Here is a 27462-nt window from a genome sequence, read left to right on the forward strand (position 1 = left end):
TGGACAACAACAACAAAAATCTAACCTATCCTAATACAGAACATTAGTGTCATGCCTAATCTCACATAACTGTCAGTCAGAACCCACACAAATTCTAGAATATTTTATTCTGTCAAGATTCTACTGACCCCAGGAGCCAGGGTTGTTAAATTCTGGGCAGTGGAGGTGGTTGGTGGGGGTGCCGGCTGGTGGATGGGGTATCGGGCATGTGTGCTGCCGGCTGGTCAGCTAGCCTGGGTAGGATGAGGGTCCGGCACCTGCCAACAAGCAGCAGTCGCTGGATGCGACTCCGTCAGACTGGGGTCTGGTGTCGTGTCGAATGTTTAGACGTTCACTCACATGAATGCTTCCTTCTCGTCGTTAGGCTTGATGCAGCGCACGTAGTGGGGCGTGGTGAGGCGTTTAGGGTTTCCATGAGGAGCTGGAGGGAGCTACGGAACTACAGAACACACACAAAAGTACAACACGCAGGGATGAGAGAAAACAGTTGACAAACATTTTTTTTAAAGTTAATTATTATAATATTTATTTTTGACTATTAATAGGTATAAAACGATATCATTAAACTATTGAATGATAATGAATTATATAAGTATTATATATTTAGGTATTATTACCCTTATTATGACTATTAATAAAACTCAAACTATTATACATACGTAAATGTAATATACATTTAATTAACATACACTATTTCATATGTCATACATAGCTAAACAAAATCCACATGTGGATATGGTGTGACAAATACCAAGGAGAAGACTGGCTCGGAATGAATGAACGCCCTTCATTGAATGTTCTCCTCGGAAGATAATTTCCACAATAGAGCCGGGACTCCTAACATTTGTGTAGGCTGAAACGGTAGATCGCACCCCTCCTCTCTCCTTCATTCACTTCTACTGATAACAAGGCTGAGAAGGAAATCAAATCCCTTTCTTGGCTCTTGTCTCTTTTATTCCCTCCAGGTCAGCTGAGTAGGTTGAGGACACTGCTGACATATCAGCTATGGAGAACAGGCTTGAACTGGTTGCTCTGGCCATTTTAAGACATTAAGCCGTTAGCTTAGCTTCATGACTTCATATAGGGTTTGGCATGTCAAATGATCACACCTGTTTGTGTGAGGGCACACTCCTGTTCCTACACAATATAATACTTATTTGAAGAACAGGGGGATTGTCTAGGTTTCTAGATCCTATATTATCTACAACTTGTCTTATTCTTACTTACCTTGGATACTGTACCGAAGATTTCTTAAAAATCTTAGCTGTTGAAAGACAGACCTAGGACCAGCACCTAAAATGGCGACTCAAGTTCACCCTACTTCGATAATATCTTGACAAAGGGGGCAGTCTTCTGTACGGCGGTGGTACTGAACCCCGTTATGTCCGTTTACGTGTTAGGGTAAGCGTGTTCTAGCTACCTAACAAATTAACCCAGTTAAGGTTGATCTCTTCCGCCCTCCTACCCCCCTTTCCTGATCTACTGAACTGGGGATCACCCAGCATTAGCCAAGGGTCGACACCTTTCCTCAGGAGTGAATGAAATCCTATCTTATTTACATTTACATTTAGTCATTTAGCAGACGCTCTTATCCAGAGCGACTTACAGTAAGTACAGGGTAGTACTCACCGCTCAGCCACCTGACTCCCTATTTTATACCTAGGGTATTTGCCTACCGATAGGCGCAACCCCGGCCTCTGCAAGAGAACACACCTACCGGTTGCTTTCACATTAAGCTCCTGCAACAGTAGCCAGCCTCCCGGCCAGATAAGAGAGAAGTCTTGGCTGAGCCTCAAGACCGGGAGTTAGACTACCAGGCCAGTCGCGTAAACTCCCGCTAAATCCCGAGTGATAGTCTTTAAGGCTTTACCAATTAGAGCTAATCCCGTCTCTAGACAGCACTACATGGGAGCCGCGCACGTGAAGAAACGTGTCATGGTGCCAGCAGACAAACTGCGGAGGGAGCTGAGTGTTTCTGTTTTTAGTTTTCCGTTTGTGTACGTGTGTGTCTAAAGCCTTTACCTTGTTACGAGATCCTCCCAGGAACCATAACATGGCCAAGGAGTGGGTCACTAGAGCAATCTGGGCCACATCCTGTTTGTTGTTTTGCGCCTGAACCTCCAGCATGGTCTTTAGCATCTGATCTGCCTCTGTTCTTTGAGCCTCGTCTGTGGGTCAGCACACACAGACAGCACACACGAGTAAGTACACGTACAGCTACAAACACGCACACACTTTACACGGACACAGGCCTTTTGATAGCATCATGGTAAGCTACGTCATCCACCACCAAGGTGTGCTGTAGCATCCACCAAAGGTATTTTAACCACAACGCAGCCATTTTATGTTTTCATGTCCAGCCTGCCGTAGACACCGGTATGACGATGACCCAGCAGGAGACAGTGCGGGTGAACTAACCCAGGAAGGTCACGCTCTGCGGCGGCTGGCCGAAAAGCCTGGGAAATTACATAGAGGCTAACAGGCTTAGCGTTATAACTAGGGCAGCAGCAGCGAGAGGCGGTTGAGACGCGGATGCCGCACAGCCGGAGATGTGTCATGAGTGGTCTAAGTCAGCCGCTGGCATGCTGATGGAAAAGCTGGGCTTTAGCTCTTGGATAGCACGTCAGGCTAGCCTAGCTAAATTTAGCGCCATTGACCTTATTTTTGAATGATACGCGAATGGAGCCAATTGCTGCTGGGGCTCGTGTCATCACAACCTCATGTTGTGACAGTGTGTCATTAGCTGCATCTAGTGTTTGCTAGTGAGATTCCATAATGGGGGACTAATGAATATCATGAGTGGAGTGCTTATCCATTAGGTTGACGGGAACAATGGTTGCCTTTCAGATCCAGTTTCACTTTAAATTGTCAGAAAACTGCTTGCTACTAGCACTTTTCAAAATATTAAAGTGTAAGTAATGTAGTTAGTATGAATGTCCACACCCACCAAAACATGGTTCCAGTGATATGGAGCTTTGAGTGTGGGCCTCCACGAGTCTGGTCAGGTGTGAGTGCCATGTTTTTGCCACCTATGATAGAAATTTGACATAAAATAGGCACATTACATCCCATTTTGTTTAATTGTAAATCATCGTAAGCATAACAATAATTATGATGTAAAACATTCTGAAATGTGTTCATTTCCATGTGAGATGTGGTTTACCTCGGCGTACATGGAATGGGCAATGTCTTTCTTTTCCTGTTTCATGAACACGTTGGCCATGAGAAAGTAACCTCCTTTAGTGACTATGTTATCCAAACCGTACTCGTCACTGGCATAGTACACCTGAAGGCCAGAGAGTACATCTCCAATAAAGCTACAGCCATCATTTAACATTTCATAATTTCTGAATTCAGAATTAGCTTTATTCACCTTGTAAGTTCACAAAAACAAGGAATTTACTGTGGCAGGAAGGTGCATACGGTAAACATATAAGGATCTTAAGTAGAAAAAGTACAAGTCTAATTCTAAAACAATACTATACAATGTAAGATATAAAGATCTACAATAAAATAAGAGTGCAATATGACGGGCATAAGAGTGATTTCCCTGCCTCTAGCTGTTGTAGAAGCACCACATTAAAAGGCAAAGACTCAGCGAAATGACATCATCATCAGACAACCGGTCAACTGCCCCCTCATGTGCTCTCAGCCGTGTGTGGGTGTGCCCGGAAAGCTCGACTTAGAAGCACCCCTGTTAAAGCGGTCCTGGCAGATCCATATTTCAATGATTTGTTTATGTCGGTTGCCAGGATCCTGCCTCGCAGTGAGTGATGATGTCATGTTGCTGACTATGGTAAACACTGCAGGCCGGTGCGTGCCACCCACGTCGTTGGCAAAGCTCAACAGCGCTCCCTTCAGGTTGCCGGTGGAGGTGTAGAGTCGGCCCAGGTTGCGGTGTAGCTGGTGGCGGACTGCCTGGCTGCAGTCCGGGGTTTTGGTCACGGTCCACTCTGCTTGAGACAGGTACTTCTCAGCCTGCGCTAGGCTGCCCAGACCTGGACACGCACACAAACACACGCGCGGACGCACGCCTCGTGACTCAGCGTTCCGCAAACGAACCACTGTAGTCGAGGCTTCTAAGATTACATGTTTACAGACCGACTTGGCATTGGGTTGTGCCGATAATGTATTATTTCCGTAAGAATCCAGGTAGGTGGTCTATCTGGGGGTTCTCACCGACGTTGGCCTCTGCCAACAGCAGGTAGGCAGGGACCAGCGAGGCCGCGCTGGGGCCATACACGTCCATGGCACAGCGCAGGGAGAGCAGAGAGGCAGGTAGAGACTCCTGGAACTTCCCCTCAAACAGCTTGTTCTGGGCCACTGACCTGGAGATCTCAATCAGTTGTTCCTGGAGAGAAGGGTCAGGCCGAGAGTGTGGGGAAGTCTGTGGGTCTGTGTCGATGTGACTGCTCTGATCTCCTGAGACTTGCCCAGTTTGTGTTGTGCTGATATAAACTTCCAAGTGAATATGAGTGAGTATATGAAGTGGTATAGTGTGAAGTCTGTGTAGGTGATTGTCAGGAGAGTTACTCATCTATGATGGGTTAACTACTGAAAGTGCACATGGAACACACTAAAGACGTCGAAATGGAATGCTGTCTGTCTGTTTCACTCCAGGAATACCACCTCCACTACAACCACCTCCTCTTCCTCCACCACCTCCTCACCTGCCTGTGCCGTGTCTGGGACTGGTGGAGGTCTCTGTCGGACTGCAGGGAGTGGAAGGGCACAGCGGAGCGGATGGGGATGAGCAGCTGGCAGACCTTGTCGTGGATCCCCACCCAGTCTGCCTGCTGGTGCTCCGTGTCACTGTGAAACACAGACACACAGGGCTGAATTCCAATCCAGAAAGGTCGCTCTCTCTCTCCATTTCCTCTGCCCTCGCTGACCTGTGCTGTGTAAATCTCTCAAGGCTGGGTGGAAGCTTCGCTGTGGAAGCTTAACCCTTGTGCTGCCTTCGGGTCACATGACCCAAAGGTTCATAACGAACCATCGTTGTGTTTACCCAATTTTACCCAATACAAAAACAAATCAAAATAATTTTCTTTTAACATTCTTAATGTGGGGGGGTCTGAGACAGCCCGACGGTTAAAAGAAAATGCTTCAGGCCTATGCAGTAAAGCCTTCGCTCTTGTGGTACGCGTTCTTAACCGGTTACGACACCGAAACACCCCATCTCCTTATTTTCTTTTGTGTGCAGTATTTTCACTTTCACAAAAGGAATGCTAAATTGTATGTCATTACATAACAGGTCTGTAATTTTGCTCATCCTGCTTTTTTCTCACATCTCCTCACGGCTTTGGAAACTCTGGTCTGACTCCCTCCGCATGGCGTTCTCTGTCTGCGGCGCGCGCATGTTCCTTTCTCAGTGTTTTTACTGGTCTGAATTCAAAAGCAGTGCAGTGGCCACGTCATGGCAACAATAACACTCAGTCTATGGGCTGGCTGACGGGTGCCGAGGGCTGAAAATGTGCACACACATACACATACACATGCACACACACATGCACATACACATGCACACACACATGCACATACACGTGCACATGCACACACACATGCACATACACGTGCACACACATCAGAATCAGAACACACACATGCACATACACATGCACACACACATCAGAATCAGAACACACACATGCACATACACATGCACACACACATCAGAACACACACATGCACTCACACATGCACTCACACAGAAGTCAAGGGGCTCTCCAGGATATTGGAGCCGTCCTTTCTGACAGAGATTGCCATGACTGTGATTCTCAAACTCCTACCAGGCAGCAGGTAAGGGTTGTGAAGGGATTGGAGGGGAAATGGGGAGAGGTCCCTGGTCATAGTGTTGCAGCACGGATCTTATGCAGTAGCTTGGCACAGAGACAAGTCTATTAATCCAAACAGGCCGACAGCTGGCCCAGAGGTGGACCAGTTGTTTTTTCCCTCTCTCGCTCTCTCTCTCTCTGTCTCTTGTTTTGTGGCATACTTGAGCGATCTGTACAATGCTCCATTGATTCACGAAAATGCACATCACATGAGACAAACGCTTCGTTTTAAAGGCATGAAGCCACACAAGAGAGCCAGGGATAGAAGTAGCTTTAAGCTTCCTCTAAGGCAAAAGATTTACTGGCTCATCCCCTAAAGCTTAGTGTAGAGGCTGTCACCAAGAACTACATGGCTGGCTTTAAGTAGCCTACTTCCCCAAATTGTCACAGACAGAGTCTGACATGTTATGAACTGACACCAACCATTGTAATTAGATTGAAGAAAGATGTGTTGCATAAAGCTAGTGCATATTTGTTTTTTTCCTGACCACATGATCGCCTAAGCATACTTCCTTTACAGTTTTCTCGTGTAGCTAAATATATAAATATATATCCCGGATAACTTAGATTCCAGCTGTTCCTCTCTCTAACCACATTTAGAAGCAAAGCAAGTTTCCATTTGTCTTTGGTTTATGGGCCTCATTGCTTTGAAAACACTGCCACCTAGTGTCTAAATATTTTGAGATTCCCTCATTCAGAATTTCTCGACATATGTGTATAACATTGACTTTATAAACAACATTATACGCTTATATTCAGCAACGTAACGCTGATTTCATACTTGAATGTTGAAATTAAAGTAGGCCTACCTTGGCCAACTTACCAGTAGAAAGTGACACGACAATTGTTGCATTGCAAGTATGCGGGTTTTTGACAAAGCTCACATAGTTTTTTCGCTCCTCTTGGGTTGGCAAGTGGATTTAGCGTGGTTGACATGACCAACAGAACTTCAGGTTAACCAGCACTACTTAATTATTCGGTCGTTTTCATGTAATTTGTATAGGTATCTAGCCACCATAGCACCTTGTTTCTGCCCGGACGCCTTTAAGTTTCTATGGAGACGACCTTGGAACTATTTCCTCTCTAAGAACTTCACTTCAGAAAGCAACATCTTCGCTGAACAAAGAAGATTCAACTCATGAATTTACTACAACCTTTTATTTAAAAAGAGCCAGCAAAATAATACAGATTGTTGTATTATAACATGAGATCATATTTTGGTAGAAAAATAGATGACAGCATAACTATTGTGATTAATTAAGTCACTTTATTTACAATAAATACCGGTACATCTAGGTGTTTTCAGACACACAAAAAAAGAAAATAGCCAGAAAGACTAATATTCCACCAGTAGCCCAACCCTGTTTTCCTAAAGCCGGAGATTATATACTTGCATCTAAAATCTTTACAGTAAAAAAACGTTTTAATATTGAAAAATATATATCTTTGGATTTTTAGCTGCATCTATTCCATTCAAAAACAGATCCTGACCCTGATTCACCCCTCATTTGGTGGATGTGGACAGTCAACCACCACAGCTCAACACCTCATGCGATTCCTCTTTTCTCTGTCACTCCTTCTTGCGTAGGTGGATGTACATGACCCCGCTACAGAGCAGCAGGGGCACACAGACCCAGGCCAGGATGAAGCAGTAGCCGAAGTGACCTGACTTGTTCTCCCATGAGTCCAGGAGAATCTCCTTGTTGTGCAGAGTGTAGATCAGAGCTGCCGTGAATGCTGTGAGACCTGGGAGAGGCATGCGAGAAGGTTTAATTTAACCTTTATTTATCCAGAGAAAGTATTTTCTATCATGGAACCTATATGCCCAATATGTACAGTAGGAGGTCAAACAATGCATCCATCCACCCATCATCCCTCCAAAATGCAGTTACACCTATTTCCCAATTCACCACAAGGGGGAGCCTATGGTCCACCACTCTTGGGAGAGTTGATGAAGATTGATTCTGCTGATGGTGTGTCGAGAGTATCTATCAAACAGCTGGATAACACGACTCGTATGTGTGAACCGAAGCATAGAGAGCTTATTTCTTCTTCAGTTCCATTACCTGCGACAACCTGACACAGCCCAGTGAAGTAGAAGAGGCCTCCTTTAGACATGGTGAAGAGCTGGCCGAGAAACACCAGGAAAGACACAGAGGAGAACACTACAGACAGCACCATTAGCACCTGGACTGACTGGAGCCACTCTGAGGAAGAGATGAGGAAAACATCTCGTAAACATCAAATGCACTGATGTCGTCCAGTTAATATCAATGTGATATGAGGAAAACATCACGTAACTCACTAGGAAAAATCCGATAACTATCATAAACACTGAGGAAAACCTGACGTAAACATCACAATCACTGAGGAAAACATCACATAACCATCACAATGCAGGACAGGTAGGGGTGGGTGGTTGGTGAAAGAGAAGGGATTACTGTACCTGGGAGAGAAAAAGTGTTTACCTGTCTCTTCAGTGGATGCACACAACCAGGTTCCAGAGTCGTTGTCATACCGACAGTTGTACCAGAGATCGGAACTCTCCATCCCGTTCCAAACCCACCAGGACTGAGAAGAGGAATGTGTGTCAACATAAGCAAGAATGCTGGTAAATGAGAAGCTGTTTTGTGAGTCGTGTTAAAGTGATATACTGTACCTTCTCCATGGTGGCAATGAAGAGCATGGCCAGGGTTACCAGGTGTAGCAGGGTCACGAACATCAACAGGTATGCCATCTTTACAGAAAGTGCTAGTCAAAACAATGACAAAAAGTAGTGTTCGTGAGGAATGATGCTTTTGAAACTAGACATAAATTGCATGAATTAGTTCCAGCCAACTTATTCTGTTGTTGACTCTAGTTGCCATTTTGTAAATGTTCCTCCCACTTAAGCTCATTGGTCAAAATCACAGAACCATGCTGTTCCCCCCCCCCCCCCCCCCCCCCCCCCCCCCCCCGAAACAGAAATGGAAAATCTAAGCTGGTGAGCACAGGATACTCTGTGTTATGTACAACCACACAACAAAACAGAGTCCAAGCCAAGGAACTCAATCTGAAACGCCTCCATGACTGGTATATGTGTCCCTGTAATGAAACTTGTGTGGAAATAAAAGGGCGAGGTTTGCTCAAATCAAAATGGTGTCAAAATATTTAAGCATGAAACCACAATAAATGTTAACAGTGGAGTTAAAAAATAAAGGTTTTACAGAATGGACCGAATGCTAACACATGGCTTTAATTTTAAGCAGCGTAAGTGAAATAATACACTTTAAATTCTGTAACCAGTCAGCCTAGCTTTTTATAGTGGTGGATGTACTACATCGTGTTCCTGCAGTTTCTCACGTAACACAGATCCAGGGGTCCAAAAGTGAAGCAAGAGGGCAAGGAACAGGATGAAAATGTCAGATCTTTATCTTTACGAGAAGTCCACTCTTGGGTGGGTGAGAGTAATGGTTGTGATGATTGTCAGATTACACAATTACATGAGATCAGTCCTATTACACTGAGAGTTAGATGCAGAAATAATTTATATTCCAAATTATTTAAATTGATGAGTTTTGGATTTTAAAATGTGACACTAGGAAATATATCAGAAAATATTCATTAGTTTTATTTTATTTTATAGCAAGGAACCCAAAAATTCTGAGATACGTACGGTATGACTGTAAAAAAATAGTACAATTTCATTATCAAATTGAAATGTCACATTTGTTCATTATTTCTTTATTAGATTACTACAGAGAAAGGGAAAACGTTAAATTCCTCATTAATTTTCAACACACCCAAATACAATTTCAGTTTTTCTTCAAAAATAGGCTACAATAACAGTCACTTATATTCAACAAACTAAAGTTGACAACTTTATGTCAGAAATGTCTACTCACCTTGGCTTACTTTGTTCCTCTGCTTATATATGAAACAACTTCACCATCAACTGTTCAGATCTGTAGTAAAAATCTTGCCCCTTTTGGTGGTCCTCTCCTTTCCTTTCTGGACACTCCCCCTTTCATTTTTTTCAATCACTCCATCCAACATTTCCAGGAGGTGGAATGCAACGTTTTTTAAAAAGCAAACCTTAAACGCCCATTTCCTTTCAGTTGAACAGAGCACTCTTTACTCTGGAGGGAGCTTATTACTCTCTTTTCTTTCCCTCCTTCTTACTCCCTCAGTCCAAAATCTGCTTAAAATAAGACTCAAGTCAGACCCACCCATGAACTGTGGAACTGCCAAATCACCCACATGAAACGTTTACACTGTAAACACTCCCTTAGTTCTCTCTACGAAAAATGATCATGCAATTATTATTTGACTTATCCATCCTTGCTGTTTCACTTAGGTCAAAGTTGGAGTGTGTGACAAATAAAGATTTTAGAGGCCTTGTTTACTTGGAGAGCACAGCTACAGTGAGTTGTGAGAGAGACATAAAGAAATAAAGGGTCTAAGAGTCTGTAGGCTATTTTACATCATAACCATTGTCAAGGAACAGTCTTGGCTCTTGTCAGATTGGTACGGGTATTGCCCGCATTACTCAGCATTATGTTTTACGGCCATGAAAAGATTTACCGTTAGTTTCCCCCCACCTCAACGGAATGGTATGTCCCGTTGCCTAGGTGCTTGCTCAAGCCACTTTACCCCACTTGTCCACGCCTGTCCACCGCACCTAGCCTAGCTGGCAGGAGACCGCTTCACTATCAGCTAGCTAGGCTAGACACACTGCTGGTATGGACCACGTCTTAATTCCTAAGTAACTAGACTATATTAATTTGCATGGTAGCTGCGTTTAGTCTTACAGTTTAGATCATTTGTTTTGGGACCCTGTTGAATGTAATAAATAGCTAGCTAGGCATGGCAGAAGTGCTGCGGCTAGCGTAACCTCAGTTTGATTTTTTTGCAAGCTAGTTTAAACGACCCCGCTATCTGTTTTCTATCTCTTAAGTTAGCGACTAGTCTTGTCAGTTTGCATCGGTGAAACTATCGAAAGTAGTTAAACTATTTGCTTTCCAATTCCAGGATTAAAATGCTTCTGTTTTGTTGGTTGTAACATACGGTTATATCGTCGACATTTTATGCAGGGAGATTAAGTTCTAGCAATGCAATGGGAATAAAAACTATTGCACAACTTCTACAACTATAACATGCTTGTTCATTATTCTTGAACAATTATCTAGTTCATGTATGCTACATCCACACACTAGGTAGACGGTGAGCTAGATAACAACGAACCTCAACCAAGAACGCTATATAAGGTGTCCTTGTCTTATGACAGACTTATCAAGAATTGCTATAATCGCCTTGCAGCTTTGCATTACTCGCTGCTGGTGAGGCGATACACAGCCACTGCCAGCCATGTAGTATCATTCTATTCCAAGTCGTGCGATGGTTAGCAAACATATTTAGGCTCAGACAATGCAGGATGATATTCGATTATAATGAGCGATCTATTTGAAAGGCAAAGGCTTTGCTTTTTACAGAGGCTGTTGTCAGCTGGTTCAGGTGTTTTCCACAAGAGGTGGTGTTGCCAAGCATGCATCACTTGGATGGTATGTAGTATAAGGATTCTCTCGTTGTGTTGACATTTCCTTCAAGCTAACGGTGTGAGAGCCCGGCGCTATGTAGCCTTGTGTGCTACAAGGTGACTTTGTCTCCGGAGAAAGAAGTTCGACATCTGCAGATGCCGCTCCTCTGGACATAAAGCACGATGGATTATAAAGAGGTAACCATTTAACTCAGGAACAGAGTTTGCTTAATCAAACAAGATATGCCTTCAACCGGAATTTGTTTAATAATCCACATTGATAAGCTCCTCTCCGAAGTAAAGTTCAGTTGTACAATGTAAAAGTTGTTTTCGTTTTTCATAAGTACACCACTTATCATCATCATGTTTATAACCTTGTTAACTTGTGACTGTGAAACAAAATGTGACGTGCTTTTGCTCATCAGAGTTAGACAATGGCAACATGTTTGAGCATGAGTCCCTGTTGTAGAGATGTATCTGGTTACAGTGTAGTGCAAATACCAGTATAGAATTCTACCTGTAGTGTTTACCATTGGCAGGCGTCTCCATGCATTTGTCATCCGCCCATGTATCACGAAAGGGGTATCAAATTCCAGCCAGTTTGATATTCTATCAACGTTAAAATTATTTTCACATTCTATGACCGAATAGATTAATCAGCATTGGATGATGAATCCACAACATTAACGTAAACCCTCATCCTTGAGGGTTTAGGTTGGTTGAGGGGCAGTTCTATGGGCATATGTGAAGCCCTCTGTGACATGCTTGCGTGTAAAAAGGGCTATACAAATACATTTGATTTGATTTGATTTGAACATGGATGATGTATTTAACATCGTAATACCAATTACTTGTGTGCATGTGTATCTGGTGTCTGTGTGTGTGTGTGTGGCATCTGTGTGTGTGTGTGTGGCGTCCAGGCGAGGACGGAGCTGGACCAGATCGCCGTGCGTCTGCAGGAGGACGGCCTGCCTCCAGGGGCGAGCTCAGAGGAGCGTCAGCGGCACCTGTGGCGTCAGCTCCGTGAGGGCGATGCGGCCCTGCGCTCCTCCCAGCAGGAGATGCTGGCTCTGAGAACGCAGCAGGCCAGCGAGATGAAAGAGGTAGGGCTGCCTCGCATTACACCACCACACTTTTAACACACACTTTGTTCCAAAGCAACAGGAGGTGAGGAGCCACAATCAAACATCTAGGATTCTAGAACACTGTCATTTACTCACCACCCACCCTCACCCATCCACCCCTGCAGCACTGGGTTTCATATTCCCTATAAATTAATATGTATTCAATCTATCCACAACACTGACAACAACACTATCATGATGGTCAGAGAAGTGCAGATAAAACGCACAGCCCTCGTCAGTCATAACAAACTCTGGGTTAGTTATTTCCTTAACAGCACAAACTCTCTCACCCTAAACATCAGATCTGATCCGAGTGCAATAACACAGCATAATGGACCCTGGTTGATACAGCAGAGGCTCCAGACGGCAGCCAGAATCCTGCTATCCGACCCCCCCATCTCTGCTCTCTCTAAAGAATGTCTAATGAGGTGTTTCTGCAGCACCTTGCATGCTGCCTCACTCTGCCTGCTGGAGGATGAGGAGAGGAGGCCTGCTCCTGTTACATCACTGACTTTTAATCCGCGGTGCCGTTGCTGCACCTGATGGCCCTTGTATGCAGGTGTACGCTCGTACAGTCGTACGGTCAAGGGTCTGCAGAAGAGGGTCCAGTACACCCAATTCTTTCTTTTAATGGATGGAAAGTGTATCCACTTCTTAGCCGGCGCTAATGCGGTTTCAGCATGTTGGCTAGCACCCACATTGTGACTATTAAACCGTGTTTCTCGACTTGCAGGCGGGGGGTGCCTCATTAGGTTGAACCACAGCAGATCCCCTTCACCATGTCTGTCCTGCCATCTGTCTAAGTTAGAAAACTATATCATCCTCCATGTCATATCCTGTCTGTCCCAGGTAGAACACTGTATCATCCTCCATGTCATATCCTGTCTGTCTCAGGTAGAGAACTACGTGGAGCACATCCGCGGGCTCCTGGAAGAGCGTGAGTCTCTGACTGCAGAGTACGAGCGGGACAACGAGCAGCTGCGTCTGGACCTGGAGCACATCCGGCTCCAGCAAGGTTGGCAGCGCTGTTAGCCTTAGCTTGGGTTAGCATCCTTGTGTTAACATTTACATTACTCATTTAGCAGACGCTCTTATCCAGAGCGACTTACAGTAAGTACAGGGACATTCCCCCGAGGCAAGTAGGGTGAAGTGCCTTGCCCAAGGACACAATGTCATTTTGCATGGCCGGGAATCGAACCAGCGACCTTCTGGTTACTAGCCCGATTCTCTAACCGCTCAGCCACCTGACTCCCCATCCTAACGTCCTAGCAGCAGCAGGCCAGGCCTGGAGGGCAGAGAAGGGGGGTAATTGCAACACCAGCAGAGGCAACAACAAAATACTAAGAATGCAGAATACTGAATAAGATATACAGTGTCAATCTACAATACACAGCAGTGCAAAATATCATTAGTCCTTAACATGCCAAGTGTCAACATGCTTCAGGGGGAGTATAAAGAACCCTGGTGTTTACCTATATGACCGTTAGGGGTGGGATTCTTTTGGTACCTTTCGAATCGATTGTTGGGGTCACGAATCGATACAAAATCGATTCATGATTTTTTACGATTTGTAATCCCCAAATATATAAAAAAATAAATTAAAAAAAACATTACATTTGTGAATCGCTAGAAGACTGAATCGCGATTCAAATGTAAATCGATTTTTTCCCCCCACCCCTAACGACCATAATCCCACCTCCATACCGCCCTCTGACAGCTATCCCCGTCCCCCTCCACAGAGTCCCAGAGGAAGGAGCTGGAGGAGATGCTGATCCAGGAGGGCCTGGGGGAGGTGGGCCTGAGCGGCCCCAGCGAGCAGGTGGCCTACCTGCTGGTGGAGAGGGCCACCCTGCTGGAGAGGCTGGAGTCTGCAGAGAGGAGGCTCGACACCCAGAGCCTCACGGGCAGCCTCCGGGAGGTCCACATGCAGGTAAGTGGACGACCGTGATGGAGGGTTGGGCTGTACAAGGAGACTCAAGAGAGGCAGTGTTGGTCACAGCCGCAGTTACACAAAAAAAGATGTCCAACCCACATTTACATTTAGTCATTTTTAGTCATTTAGCAGATGCTCTTATCCAGAACGACTTACAGTAAGTACAGGGACATTCCCCCCGAAGCAAGTAGGGTGAAGTGCCTTGCCCAAGGACACAACGTCATTTTGCACGGCTGGGAATCGAACTGGCAACCTTCAGATTACTAGCCCGACTCCCTCACCGCTCAGCCACCTGACTCCCTCGTTTGAAAACAAACCTACGCCCCTGGCATAAACACATAGATATGCTCAACCTAATCAGTGTGACATGGGCTGTGGGGTGGTGTGCTTCTTAAGGAGGAGCTGGATCAGATCCGTCACAACATGGAGGAGGAGCTACGTCAGCAGAGAGAGGTCGCCCAGAAGACCAAAGACACCTTGAGCAAGGTGAGGGGCGAGGGGGCTCGTCTGAAGGCATGCTTGTGCCGCAAGCTTCCTTCTAAACTGGTTGTTTCAAAGCTTCAGGTCGCGACGGCAGGGTGGAAACACGCGGGGCTGAGGAAGTGAGGTCGCTACTCATGTCCCAGCAGGCCTTGCAGGCATATCACTGAGATCCTGATGTTACAGTTGGCTGGAGACAACGCTGTCTGTTCCATCCTGGTAGTAGACGCCTCCACCAGATTATTTGTGTTTTGTGCTCCTGGTCTCCTCAACAGCGTGCAGGTCAGAGCTCCTGGAAGAAGCTGTTTGGTCTCCGCAGGTCTCCTCAGAGCGCACAGTCTGCCCCCCTCGTAGGTCGCACGCCGTTCCCATCCCTCCCTGGCCCGCAAACTAACCAGCTAAACAGCTACAGGGCATGTTTACGCTCTCAGGGGATATTATATATATCTTTTTTTGTTTCTTTCACTTTGAGCTTCAGTTCCGCTACTACTCATGCATCGAGGACGTTGTCTGTTTTGTGGATGCTATGCATGATCACCGTGATGCTGTTCACTAGCTAACCCTGCAAGCCTCACTAACTTTTTTCCTTTGAACCCTGTTAAAGATCAAGCAAAGTCGATAGCTTGTTTGAAACCCAATTAATACCACGAGTCATGTCAGTGTCAGTTTGGGCATGGCACGTTCAGTGTTGATGCTTGTCTAAAATGACAATACACTAGGGCTTTTCATGTTTTTACTACCTCTGCGGTTACTGCTGGTGGTGGCTGCGGTGGTGGTTGTGACAAAAATCAGATGCATGTCTACAACGGCAGCTTGTTTACCAGTCTCTGTGGCCGGTTAAGTTAGTTAGTTGTAATTTTTTTGGGTCATTGGAAGTGAATGCACATAGAAATTAATTAGAGATGCTCATAATTAGCAACCTGGCAATCTCCATTTTCGTTGTTGAGCAGCAGAAAATTAGGGATTCGATGTGTTTTCGTTTGGTTAATGTTTTTGTAATGTTGTTCATGCTGCTATTAAAATTTTAGATTTTTTTCATGGGTGACCGACACTTGCCCATTTTACATTTTTTATCTTGTTGTTTTACGGTTAATGGTCGTTAACGATCATCGGTAAAAAAAATTAGAATCAAAATGAGCATTCCTAAAATGAATACATAACAATAAGGCTTTAAATTGAAAACGATAAATTGTCTGAAAAAGTGTAGGCTGAAGCTATAGCATATTTAACCTCCAGCCTCCATACATTAAGAGCCGGTAACGTCAAAACGACCCGAATCTCCCTCGGCCTCAGGTGCACAGCGAGGACCTGTCACGGGAGCGTTCAGACCGCCAGCAGCTGGAGCGGGATCTGGACGAGGCGTCCCGCCGGCTCGCCATGGCCCACCTGGACATCCGCAGACTGACGGACGAGCTGGACGCCGCCAGGAAGAACCAGGGAATGAGCGGTACGAAGGACAGCACAGGGGTCACTCTCCACATGAACTACCGACGGCAACCAACCTGTGTGCTCGCTGTGCTAGCGTTAGTGTCGGTTAGTCCAAATAGTGGTGGTGTGCAAGTGGTGTATTGGCACGTGTCTACTGGGTAGGCCCAGATGTGTGTTTTTAAACATACGTGTGGAAGGTGACATATGTGAAAGGTCGGTGTTTAACGGTCGGTGTTTAACGTTGGTGGGTGTTTAACGTTGGTGGGTGTTTAACGTTGGTGGGTGTTTAACGTTGGTGGGTCTTAGGATCGGAGCTGGAGAGGACTGGCCAGGAGGTGGAGAACCTGAGGAAGGAGGTGGACAAGCTAAAGCACTGTGGTGAGTCTCCTGCACTGACTCAATCAAGCTTCCTGTGCGCCATCCTTTTTGTTGTTCTTTTTTGTTGTTGATATTTGTTGTGATATTTCTGATTCATTGGGTTAGAAACGGTATCGCGTGACAGGGAATGTAGGAGAGAGAGAGAGAGGGGGGGGATACAAAACTTCAGTGAAGATGACAAATTCCTATGACACAGTAGAACATGTCAAGAATAAATCTACGTGTCTTCAGAATATGTCAGTCGAAAAAAGTCCCGGCATAAGTATGGAGCCTGTGTTGCCCCCTTAGACATGATGGAGATGCAGAGAGCGAAGGAGCAGAACGAGAGGCTGGAAGAGGAGATCCGAGTTCTCAGGGAGAGAGTACGCTCCCTGGACTCAGAGAAGAGAACGCTGTCAGAGAAGGTACAGGAGAACCACATTCACAATTCATACGCCCGGATCACTCCAGAAGCAACGCATTGAGTGCTTTTATTACGTCTGTTTTGTCTCTGAAAATGTAAGATGGATGACGCACTGCAAACGAAATCTACCTACAGCTACAAATAAAAGTATAAGCTACCTGAACCTGATCGGAAGCATATAACTGTAATATGGTGTATTTACACAGTTCTCTCCTATTCTCCAATGTTGCAGGTGACCAGGAAGGACCTTGAGGGCAAAGCCACAGGAGAGAAGAGCCCTAAAGACCTGCTAGAAACCCCAGCCGAGGAGCAGGTTCATAAGAGGTATGGATGCTCTCAGCCCTGCCCCTCAGCAGAACAGCACACACATACAGCTGGCTCCTTTAGATCACGAGAAGATGTATTCTCTCTAGCTCTCTCTCTAGCTCTCTCTCTAGCTCTCTCTCTAGCTCTCTCTCTCTCTCTAGCTCTCTCTCTCTCTGGCTCACTCTTGCTATCTCTCTGGCTCTCTCTCTGGCTCTCTCTCTGACTCTCTCTCTGGCTCTCTCTCTGGCTCTCTCTCTTGCTATGTCTCTGGCTCTCTCTGGCTCTCTCTGGCTCTCTCTCTCTTGCTATCTCTCTGGCTCTCTCTCTCACTTTCTCTGTCTCCATCCGTCTATCCATCCATCCATCCATCTACCTTCTCCCCCTCCCCAGGTGTGTGGCGGCGGTGGAGGACGGCCGCTGCCAGGTGCGGGAGCTACAGCGGCGCCTGCAGAGGCAGCAGGAGGAGCAGGAGGAGCTGGTGGAGAGGAACGAGGAGCTGGAGGCTCTGCTGGGGGAGACCCAGAACTGCAGCAAGGAGGAGCGCCTGCACCAAGAGGGGGAGCTGGAGGGACTGCACCGCAAGGTGAGGGGGAGGGGAAGGGGGATGGAGGGAGGCACTGCAAGGTGAGGAGGAGGAGGTTTGAGGGAGAGGGAGGGAGGCAAGGTGAGGAGGGGAAGGGGGAGGGAGGGACTGCAAGGTGAGGAGGAGGAGGGGGAGGGAGGGACCGCAAGGTGAGGAGGAGGAGGAGGGGGAGGGAGGGACCGCAAGGTGAGGAGGAGAGGGAGGGAGGCACTGCAAGGGTGGAGGGGGAGGGAGGGAGGCACTGCAAGGGTGGAGGGGGAGGGAGGGAGGCACTGCAAGGGTGGAGGGGGAGGGAGGCACCGCAAGGTGAGGAGGAGGGGGAGGGAGGGACTGCAAGGGTGGAGGAGGGGGAGGGAGGGAGGCACTGCAAGGTGAGGAGGAGGGGGAGGGAGGCACTGCAAGGGTGGAGGAGGGGGAGGGAGGGAGGCATTGCAAGGGTAGGGGACTGGGGAGTTGAGTTAAGGTGAACACACTGCAAGCTTTGAGGAGATGTAATCCTACTAAACTAAAGTACATCCAAATCCAATGGACACCTGCAAGAAAGCAAAAACAAATCCGACCCTGAGGACAGAGAAGGAAAATAAAAAGATACAAATATAAAACATAGGACAGTGGGAAAAGTAGGAGAGAACCAAAACCATGTCCCTGGACAGTGGACTCTAACAAGGAATGTGAAAACAGGTGTTAAACTGCAGCTGCTGTCTGGATGTTGTAGATTAGGAGCCTGGAAGCAGAGCTGAACAAGATGGCCGCCCAGGATCCAGCACTGAGGGACGGAGAGACCAGCAGGGAGACCGAGACATTCTCACAGAAGCAGGTGAGAACCTCAACACACAGCAGGTTTCATTCCAAGATAGTCTTGGAAAAAGTCAAAAGGTCAATGTGTGTTATTGGGAATTAGTTATGTGTCTTTATTGTTATTGTGTGTGCTATTGTTATTTAGTCGTGTTTGACGTAGACATACATATATTGGGGAACATACAAAAATGTTCTCTGGCATACAAAATATCATGGTAGTATGGATGTTAGAATACAGCTACATTCATGGTTGATAGTGTGTCTTCTATAAGAGTGAGAGACAGCCATGGTTGTGTGACCTTGCGACCCTGTCCTGGTCCCCAGACAAGGGCCAGCAGCCAGGAGCGGGCCAGCCTGCTGGAGGCCCGTCTGACGGAGGAGAAGGACTGGAGAAAGCAGCTGGAGCAGGACCTCAACGCTGCCCAGGCCGCCCTGAAGAAGGACAAGGAGGTCAGGGAACACTACCTGGGGTTTACGTGGGCCGGTGTGTGATGCGTGATGCTGACGCACGTGTATGTGTGTGTGTGTGTGTGTGTGGGCTCTCCAGGCTCTGCAGGTGGGAGAGAGGGAATTGAAGAACCTGAGGATGGAGGTTCAGAGCCTGCAGACACAGTGCCAGCAAGGCAAGACGCTCATCAAGAGCCTGACCCAGGTTAAAGGAGAGAAGGGTCTTCTAGAGGAGAAGGTGAGCTAAAGCTGGAGGTGGTGGTCAACACACACACACACACACACTACACACAAACAGTACACAGGAACACACATATATACACACACACACACAGTACAAAGACACACACACACACTCAACACATACAGTACACAGAAACGCACCCTAAACTTATCACAGAGTGTGTCCCGCACCTCACTTCCTATTAACGTTGGTCGGTCCTCCCTCTGTCCAGGTGGCCCAGTTGGAGCGCGCTCAGAGCCGCCTGCGGGAGGAGCTGGAGAGTGAGCGTGGGGGCGGCCGTGCCCAGGAGCAGCTGCAGGAGGGCCGTGCCCAGGCGGACCAGCTCAGGGGACAGCTGGAACGGGTCACCTCGGAGCTGTCCAGCCTGCAGGAGGAGAACCGCAGTCTGAGGTCAGGGTCCGCCAGCCAACTCCTCCCACACCACCTGTTCACATGTCAGAAGAGGGCGTGGTTGGAACGGCATGTTTCACAGAACAGAGGGTGACTGGTGTTTCTCAGGGACAAGCCCCTCCCCCCGCCCCGCGGGGCTGAATGGACTCTACCGTGTGAACAGGAGGGTCCTGGGATCACATGTGACTTCTTAATCGTGGTTGAAGGCTGTGGGTGCCATCTTCTTTTCCATGTGTGTGTGTGTATATATACTGAATGTTTGTGTGCATTTCCATCCACCAGGGACGATATGGCTCGTGAGCGGAGACAGATCAGTGACCTCCAGGCCCAGCTGAGCACCTTGGTCCAGGAGAAGCTGCAGGCCCAGGGGGAGAGGGAGAGGCTGGGTCTGGAGGCCCAGGGGGAGAGGGAGAGGCTGGGTCTGGAGGCGCGGGCGGAGAGAGACAGGCTGGGTCTGGACCTCCAGGTGTCCAGGGAGCAGACCACCAGGGCAGGGCAGGAGCCGGACACACACTCTGGGCACTCATCCTCTAGCCTCAGCCTGGCAGACAAGACCAGGGAGGACGGCCTGAACCAGGTACTGAACAGGTCCAGGCACCTCTACCTGTCTGCTGTCATCTTCAGCCAAATCTAGTACAGGATGTTGGTTTGCATGACTAAAAAACTGTGGATTTAGGCATGTGTTACAGTCCACCCACTAGTTTTTCCCCCCCCTAGTTTTTTTTGGGTAATTCAGAATGTGTGTGTGTGAGAGTGAGTCTACCAGTGTGTGTGAGAGTCTACCAGTCTGTGAATAACTCCCTTAAAGATAATTGCAAGTATCTTGGAATTTTTTATTCCTGTTCCTCTTGACGGTTCCTAGCGGTGTATCTAAACGTAAAATAAAAATTCTGTGTGTGTGTGTGTGCTGTCCCTGACAGCTGTCGTGTCTGAAGCTGGAGCTGTCTCGTGTGCAGGCCACCCTGCAGCAGGAGAGGCAGCTGGCCTCCCAGGCCCAGGCCACCCTGCAGGCCCAGATCACCGAGGCCCAGGCACGCACCAAGGTCAGACCACCCTCCACATGACCTCAGTCACCTACGTTTGGCCTCAAGGTTACCTCAGTACTAGAGAGGGTACCATTTTCTGTTACGCCTAGCTTTGTAAAAAATCAAAATGAACCTAGGGAGTCAGATGGCTGAGCGGTGAGGGAGACGGGCTAGTAATCCGAAGGTTGCCAGTTCGATTCCCGGTCATGCGAACTGACGTTGTGTCCTTGGGCAAGGCACTTCACCCTACTTGCCTCGGGGGAATGTCCCTGTACTTACTGTAAGTCGCTTTGGATAAGAGCGTTTGCTAAATGACTAAATGTAAATGTAACCTGTGTCCCCCCCCAGTGTCAGGACTCTGTTCTGGGCCAGCGGACAGAGGAGGAGAGGCAGGTGAAGCAGGACCTCCAGAGGGCCCAGAGCCTGTTCACCTCGGCAGAGAGAGAGCTGCGCTACGAGAGGGAGAAGAGTCTGGATCTGAAGAAACACAACGCTCTGCTGGAGCAGGAGAAACTGAAGGTGCAGCTGCAACATATATCAGTCTGCAACGCCACGACAACTCCCTTGTGGCAACTCGGAAGCATCCGGAATGAAACCAGTAACCAATGTCCTCTCCTCCTCTCCCTCCTCTCCATCCCACTCTCCTCCTGTCCTCTCCTCCTGTTCCCTCCTCTCCACCCCACTCTCCTCCTGTCCTCTCCTCCTGTTCCCTCCTCTCCACCCCACTCTCCTCCTGTCCTCTCCTCCTGTTCCCTCCTCTCCACCCCACTCTCTTCCTGTCCTCTCCTCCTGTTCCCTCCTCTCCACCCCACTCGCTTTCTATCCTCTCCTCCTGTTCCCTCCTCTCCACCCCACTCGCTTCCTGTCCTCTCCTCCTTTTCTCTCCTGTCCTCTCTTCTCACTCTTCTCCTGTCTCCTCTCCCCTACTGTCTCCTCTCACTCTCCCCTTGTCCTCTCCCCTCCTGTCCTCTCCTCTCACTCTCCCCCTTTCCTCTCCTCCTGTCCCGTCCCCCCCTCCTCCCCTGTCCTCCAGCTGTGTGCGGAGCTGAGGCAGACCCAGGCCCGGCAGGCCCAGGCGGAGCAGGGCTCCCAGGGCCAGGCTGCAGAGACGGAGCGTCTGCAGCAGAGGCTGCGGGAGCTGCAGCTGGAACTGGCTCGCAGCGGACACAGCCTCAGTACCAACGCCAGCCTGCAGGAGGAGCTGCAGGCGGAGAGGGCGCGCCTCATCGCAGCCGATAAAAAGGTCTGTTAATAGACAACTAAGACTGAATTTGCTGGAGCTGTTTTCAGTGGCGATGTCAGTTGTGTTTTTGTTTTTTTGGGGTTGTCAAACTTTCTGTATCCATAAGTGTTTGTTGAACTTTTTTTTGCGTGTTAATGTGTAATTGCATATACTGAAGTGTGTGTGTGTGCGTGTGTGTTTGTGCGCGCGATGGTGTGTGTGTGTGCGCGCAGGTGGTGGAGCTGCAGCAGCAGCTGAAGAGCTGTCAGCACCAGCTGCGTCTGGAGGAGGCGAGAGCTGGAGAGACCAGCAGGCTGGAGAGAGACTCCAGGGACATGTCAGACTCTCTCTCTGCCCTGAGAGCCAGGCAGCAGGAGGAGCAGCTGCACAGGTCACTCTCACTCACACACACACACACACACTGACACAGTACACACACACACTGATACAGTACACACACACACACACACACACTGATACAGTACACACACACACACACACTGATACAGTACACACACACACACACTGATACAGTACACACACACACTGATACAGTACACACACACACACACACTGATACAGTACACACACACACACACACACAAACACTGATACAGTACACACACACACTGATACAGTACACACACACACACACACTGATACAGTACACACACACACACACACTGATACAGTACACACACACACTGATACAGTACACACACACACACGCACTAATACAGTACACACACACACTCTACACTATAAGTACACACACACACACTCTACACATAAAGTCTACACACACAGTACACTGTGTTCTTAAAGTATAAAAACGTCTATACTAGTGCAGAAAGTCGTTCCCAGTAATTCCAGTTTCAAATTTATGAAATCCATCTTCTTAACCCCCCCCTCTCCAATGTCCTCACTTCCTCCCCGAGCAGGAAGCTGTTGGAGCAGCGCGAGGAGGATCTTCAGCAGCAGCTGCGCTCCCTGAGGGGGAAGGAAGCGTCTCTGGGCCGCAGCAACGCTGAGCTGGGAAGCCGCTGCCAGCAGCTGGAGGCTCGTCTGGCTGTCCTGGAGGCCGAGCTCAGCCAGGCCAGGGACGAGGTGAGCGCCGGGCTGGGGAAAGACACTACAAGGCTTTGATTGTTTTTATTTTTACGTTTTGAGGTACCTTGAAAGTACTAGGTTCTGTAGTTGACCAACGGGATGTATAGTTTTATATTGATATGTAGGAGAGTTCTGATTTATGTAGTGTGTTTGTGTGTGTGTGTGTGTGTGTGTGTGTGTTTGCGTGTGTGCGTGTGTGCGTGTGTGTGTGTGTGTGCGTGCGTGCGTAATGGGAGCACAGCTGAGAGAGAGCCAGAGGACTGCTCACAGGCTGGGGGGAGAGCTGGGCACCAGTCAGCAGGAGGGGGAGAGACTCCAGGAGGAGATCCAGCAGGTGATCACCCAGCTGGACACACACATCAGGTTAGAGCTGAGACACACACACCTACAGACACGTAGTGACAACAACAGAACCTTCACGGTGTGAACCTACTGGATACGCACCGTCATCATCTCTTCTCGTCTCTACAGGAAGCACAACGAGAAACAGTCTCAGCACAAGATCAAGCTGAGGAAGGCCAAGCAGATCTTCCTGAAGGCTACGGCTCAGAGAGACCGCACCATCCAGAAACTGGAGAACGACCTGGCCCTGGCCTCCAGCCTCTCCCAGAAGGTCAGCCCGCCCTCAGCCCATGTTTCCTTATCTTGGTGATGACACTATGATTTCAATAGAAAATCTTCCAATGTTGGGTAGCTCACTGGGTAAGAGCGCGTAGCATTGAGGCTAATGCTAACCTGGGTTAGAATCCGACTGAGGTCATTTCCTGCATGTCTTCCTCCCTCTTTCCCTGCTTTCCTCTCTCTCTCCAACTGTCCTATCAATTATTTACAAAAAAAGTTAAAGAAAGGCCAAGAAAATGATCTAAATAAAATAAACCCTCCAATCCTGACTATAGTAGTACAGACTGTTCTGTTTTTGAGCTGTATGGCGACGGTTCTGTGGAGAGTTGCCTGGGTGGGATCGGTTGTCATTAACGACAGTTGCTGAACACGGTGCTTTGTGGACCTGTGTGACGCGGGGCAGGAGAAGGACTGGATCCGGACGGTGATGGAGGAGAACGAGAAGCTGCTGGTGGAGAGGAGGGACCTGCTGGGGAGGATGAGCGAGGCGGAGGAGGTGGGCAGCAACGGACTCAGGACCGCGTCCACCGTTCAGCACAGGTACTGACCCACTGACCATCCCTTAAACACTATAGAAATATATTAATATTAAATCTACATGATGTGTATAAATATGAAAGCTGGGCCTGGATCGATCCTCAATCCCATATCATGCCTCAATCCCCTGTTCAGTGTTGAACTTGTGCTTCTCCTCCAGGGTCAACGTGTTAGAGGTGGAGAACAGACAACTCCAGGAAAGAATTCTCAAGTTGTCCAATCAGGTCGGGGCACTTGAGCGCACCCTGAGGAACGTCCAATCATTTTGTAGCCTTGAGGTACAGAACCAATCAGGCGTGGTCCCTGCCAAGGGCTTGGAGTTTGTCATCAGCTATAAATGTTACATGTTTGTTTTTATTTCCCTCTCCTAGGATGTGAAGAAAATGTACAATTCTGAAAGTTTTCTTAATGAAAGTACCCTACATACATCAACTATAAGGTAACACTTTATTTGAGTGATTTAAAAATGACCTGAATTGTAAATAAAATGTATTCTGTTCTGCAGCTGATGTTGCTAAGCTATCGTGTGCTATCTAGACCATGTTCTGAAGCTGTTGTGTTCGACTCACTTGGACATTGTTTGATATGTGTATCTTTTTAACCCTATGCCTGCCTGTCCTCAGTCTGACATCAGGTGCGTGTGACCCTCTGGGCATCCTGGATGCCATTTGTCGGATGAAGGCCAGCGAACCCCGCACCCCCTTCTCCGTGCCCAGCTCTCAGCCCTCGGAGCTGGGATACCTGAACCTCACGTCCCCCTCGGTCCCTCCGGAGCCTAAAGACCCAGAGGACGGCACTGGTGTAGGAGATGAGCAGGTATGACAGTGGGGTGGACAGGGGAGGAAGTCATAAATCTGAATCGCTGTATTCGCCATAAGGACAGTGGACGTGGGAAATTGACCTGGCGATTCAGCGAAGTGAATCAAAAGATTTGAGATGGAGTTAAAGACAAGAAACAAAATAAGTTAAATGCAATAATTACAAGTTTAAGAGGAAAAGTATCCTTTGTTATTCTACCTATACTGTTGGCCACAACTAGACGCTTATGGTGGCTCTAAACGCCCAGGGTGAACTAGCAAATAAACGTATGAATCTTACTTCATTATGAAATGGATAACCATAAGGTGGTAGTATAAGCTACGCAATAATAATATAACAGAGAGAACCTCTATGATTGTTGATGAGAGCTCAACTGATAGATGCTATGGTCAGTGTCTCAGTCTCAACCTGTGTTTTGCATCAAGAGGAATATATACCACTCCTTTGCAGCTTTCTGCTGCAGATCACTCCATCCCTGTGGGATATAATAAACAGGTATTTGAGGAAGGGTTGGGAGAACTGCGAAAACATTAACTGTAGATATACAGAACACTATGGTGGTTGCTGTATGAGATTTGTTATGAAGGCTTGTCTTAAGGTACGCCCTGGTGTGGATAAGTGTTGTCCAGTTGTACGAGAGATTGCTCGTATTTAAATGTTATTTTTCAAGACAACGGTTTATGTTCGACAGTGTAATGGTACAACTAGTACAGACATCACAATCTAAATGCTGGTGAATCATTGATATCAAACTAGAGGGACGATCCACAGCAGAACAGGTCTGTTCGAAGCACTTGTATTGTGTTCTCATGAAGTGGTTCATGTTCTGAGAACATAGAAGAGAAATTGCACCTTTGGTGCTCTGTTTTTGACCATAAGAAAAGTCCAATATTGGCAATTATTTTCTATGAAAAACAAAAGCCTTGGGAATTATATGTTTACGGTATTGTCTGGTATTAAAACTTAATTTGGTATGTATCTGTTTACGAAGTTATGAAACGTGGTCATTATTAAATGAAATGTGGTTTTGGAGCGATAATTGAGTGTATTGTATGGTACAAGAGATTTAGAAACCCAATTCAAAATATTCCCTATTGTCCCACCAAACTACACTTGTCCTCAAACACTTATCAATCGAAATTACTGACTTCTGTTCTGGTCTATGAACATCTCTTTTCTAAGTCTGTTTTAAATAACTAGCTAGCGTATTGTATGATGGAATATGGCAGATGAAATGAAAGTATTTGTAATTTTTTGTGTGTTTAGGAGACTATCAATGGCAAATGTTATTTTGAATATACTTCATTCAAATACATGTTACATTTATGTACAGCATATATATTTTTTACCTTTAGTTGTAATCTGTGCTTTGCTGAGTCAATGAATCATTGACACTTACAATGTATCTTTTATAAAAGTTTGCCTTTAGGTCTGAATCTACTCACCCTTTCAACCAAGTACAAATGCATCAAATCACTGTAGCCTTTAGATATTGGACAAAGAATGGTGACCTAGTAGTTGATTTTGTTAGGTACATCTTGGAAACCCATACTTTGTCTTCATTGTGCCTGTAATGATGAAGTTTATAACTTTGTCTTGCTGCTAAGCTTGAGGGTGAGTTACAATAATAATCAACAATACTGGCCACTATTTTAAGACTTGCATGTCATGAATTAGCCTATAACCAGCGACCGTGTAAATTAAATATTTTGTAAGACACAAAGCTTATTTTGATAAATAAACATGGAATCTTAAACTGTGTAAATGCATTCTTATTTACCTAAAATATATGAAATATTGGGGTATTTAAATGGAAGCTCCATACAGTGTATGATATTATCTTGTTTTGACAGATCTGTCAGAACTGTACATTGTGTTTATAACAGTCTTTTTATTAAACAAGGTAAAGATACAAAGATTTTTTTTAACATTGATATTCTTAGTTTTACTTCTCAGTCTTGGTTGTGCATATGAAGTTGTCTGGAAACTTTATATGAAACCACAATGCAAGACGGGAAAAAGTGTAATAAATGTACAGATATCTTGTACAGTATCTTTTCATAGAGAACATGGGTTAACAGTTAATATACAGATTACAGTTTTGATATTCCATGCGAAAAAAAAAATGTTTACAAGACTTAATACTGCAGAACACAATACAGAGTATGGAAATAGAATGGTTGTTCTATGATAAAATAGTTAAGGCTTTAAGTACATAACTGATATAAAACATGAATATTAATAACGAATGATCAATATACGGTA

The 27462-nt window shown here is 46.7% G+C and overlaps 3 protein-coding genes across 3 annotated transcripts; 1 reads left to right on the forward strand and 2 right to left on the reverse strand.

Moving 5' to 3' along the window:
- Positions 1-335: 335 nt before the first annotated feature.
- zmynd12 (zinc finger, MYND-type containing 12) lies at positions 336-6867 on the reverse strand. The gene is made up of 8 exons (XM_067239152.1): positions 6658-6867; positions 4671-4812; positions 4180-4351; positions 3829-3998; positions 3164-3286; positions 2948-3029; positions 2002-2168; positions 336-431 (listed from the first exon to the last, which is right to left on the reverse strand). Exons 1-8 carry the CDS (start codon positions 6768-6770, stop codon positions 336-338), a joined length of 1065 nt encoding a protein of 354 aa, XP_067095253.1. The 5' UTR covers positions 6771-6867.
- Positions 6868-6983: 116 nt separating this feature from the next.
- Positions 6984-9805, reverse strand: emp3b (epithelial membrane protein 3b (MAM blood group)). The gene is made up of 5 exons (XM_067239973.1): positions 9719-9805; positions 8494-8585; positions 8303-8405; positions 7901-8041; positions 6984-7580 (listed from the first exon to the last, which is right to left on the reverse strand). Exons 2-5 carry the CDS (start codon positions 8569-8571, stop codon positions 7405-7407), a joined length of 498 nt encoding a protein of 165 aa, XP_067096074.1. The 5' UTR covers positions 8572-8585; positions 9719-9805; the 3' UTR covers positions 6984-7404.
- A 702-nt stretch (positions 9806-10507) lies between these two features.
- On the forward strand, positions 10508-26941 carry ccdc30 (coiled-coil domain containing 30). Its single transcript, XM_067240108.1, has 28 exons — positions 10508-10553; positions 11421-11547; positions 12270-12452; positions 13368-13488; positions 14213-14403; positions 14803-14892; positions 15162-15236; positions 16180-16333; positions 16621-16692; positions 16981-17096; positions 17328-17419; positions 17792-17984; positions 18700-18801; positions 19107-19232; positions 19330-19467; positions 19685-19863; positions 20146-20440; positions 20784-20906; positions 21237-21407; positions 21922-22131; positions 22344-22501; positions 23052-23217; positions 23462-23583; positions 23692-23833; positions 24245-24381; positions 24539-24656; positions 24750-24817; positions 25002-26941. The coding sequence occupies exons 2-28, from the start codon at positions 11533-11535 to the stop codon at positions 25198-25200; spliced, it is 3756 nt and encodes a 1251-aa protein (XP_067096209.1). The 5' UTR covers positions 10508-10553; positions 11421-11532; the 3' UTR covers positions 25201-26941.
- The last annotated feature ends 521 nt before the right edge of the window (positions 26942-27462 follow it).

This window comes from Osmerus mordax, chromosome 7 (assembly GCF_038355195.1).
Source record: "Osmerus mordax isolate fOsmMor3 chromosome 7, fOsmMor3.pri, whole genome shotgun sequence".
NCBI lineage: Eukaryota > Metazoa > Chordata > Actinopteri > Osmeriformes > Osmeridae > Osmerus > Osmerus mordax.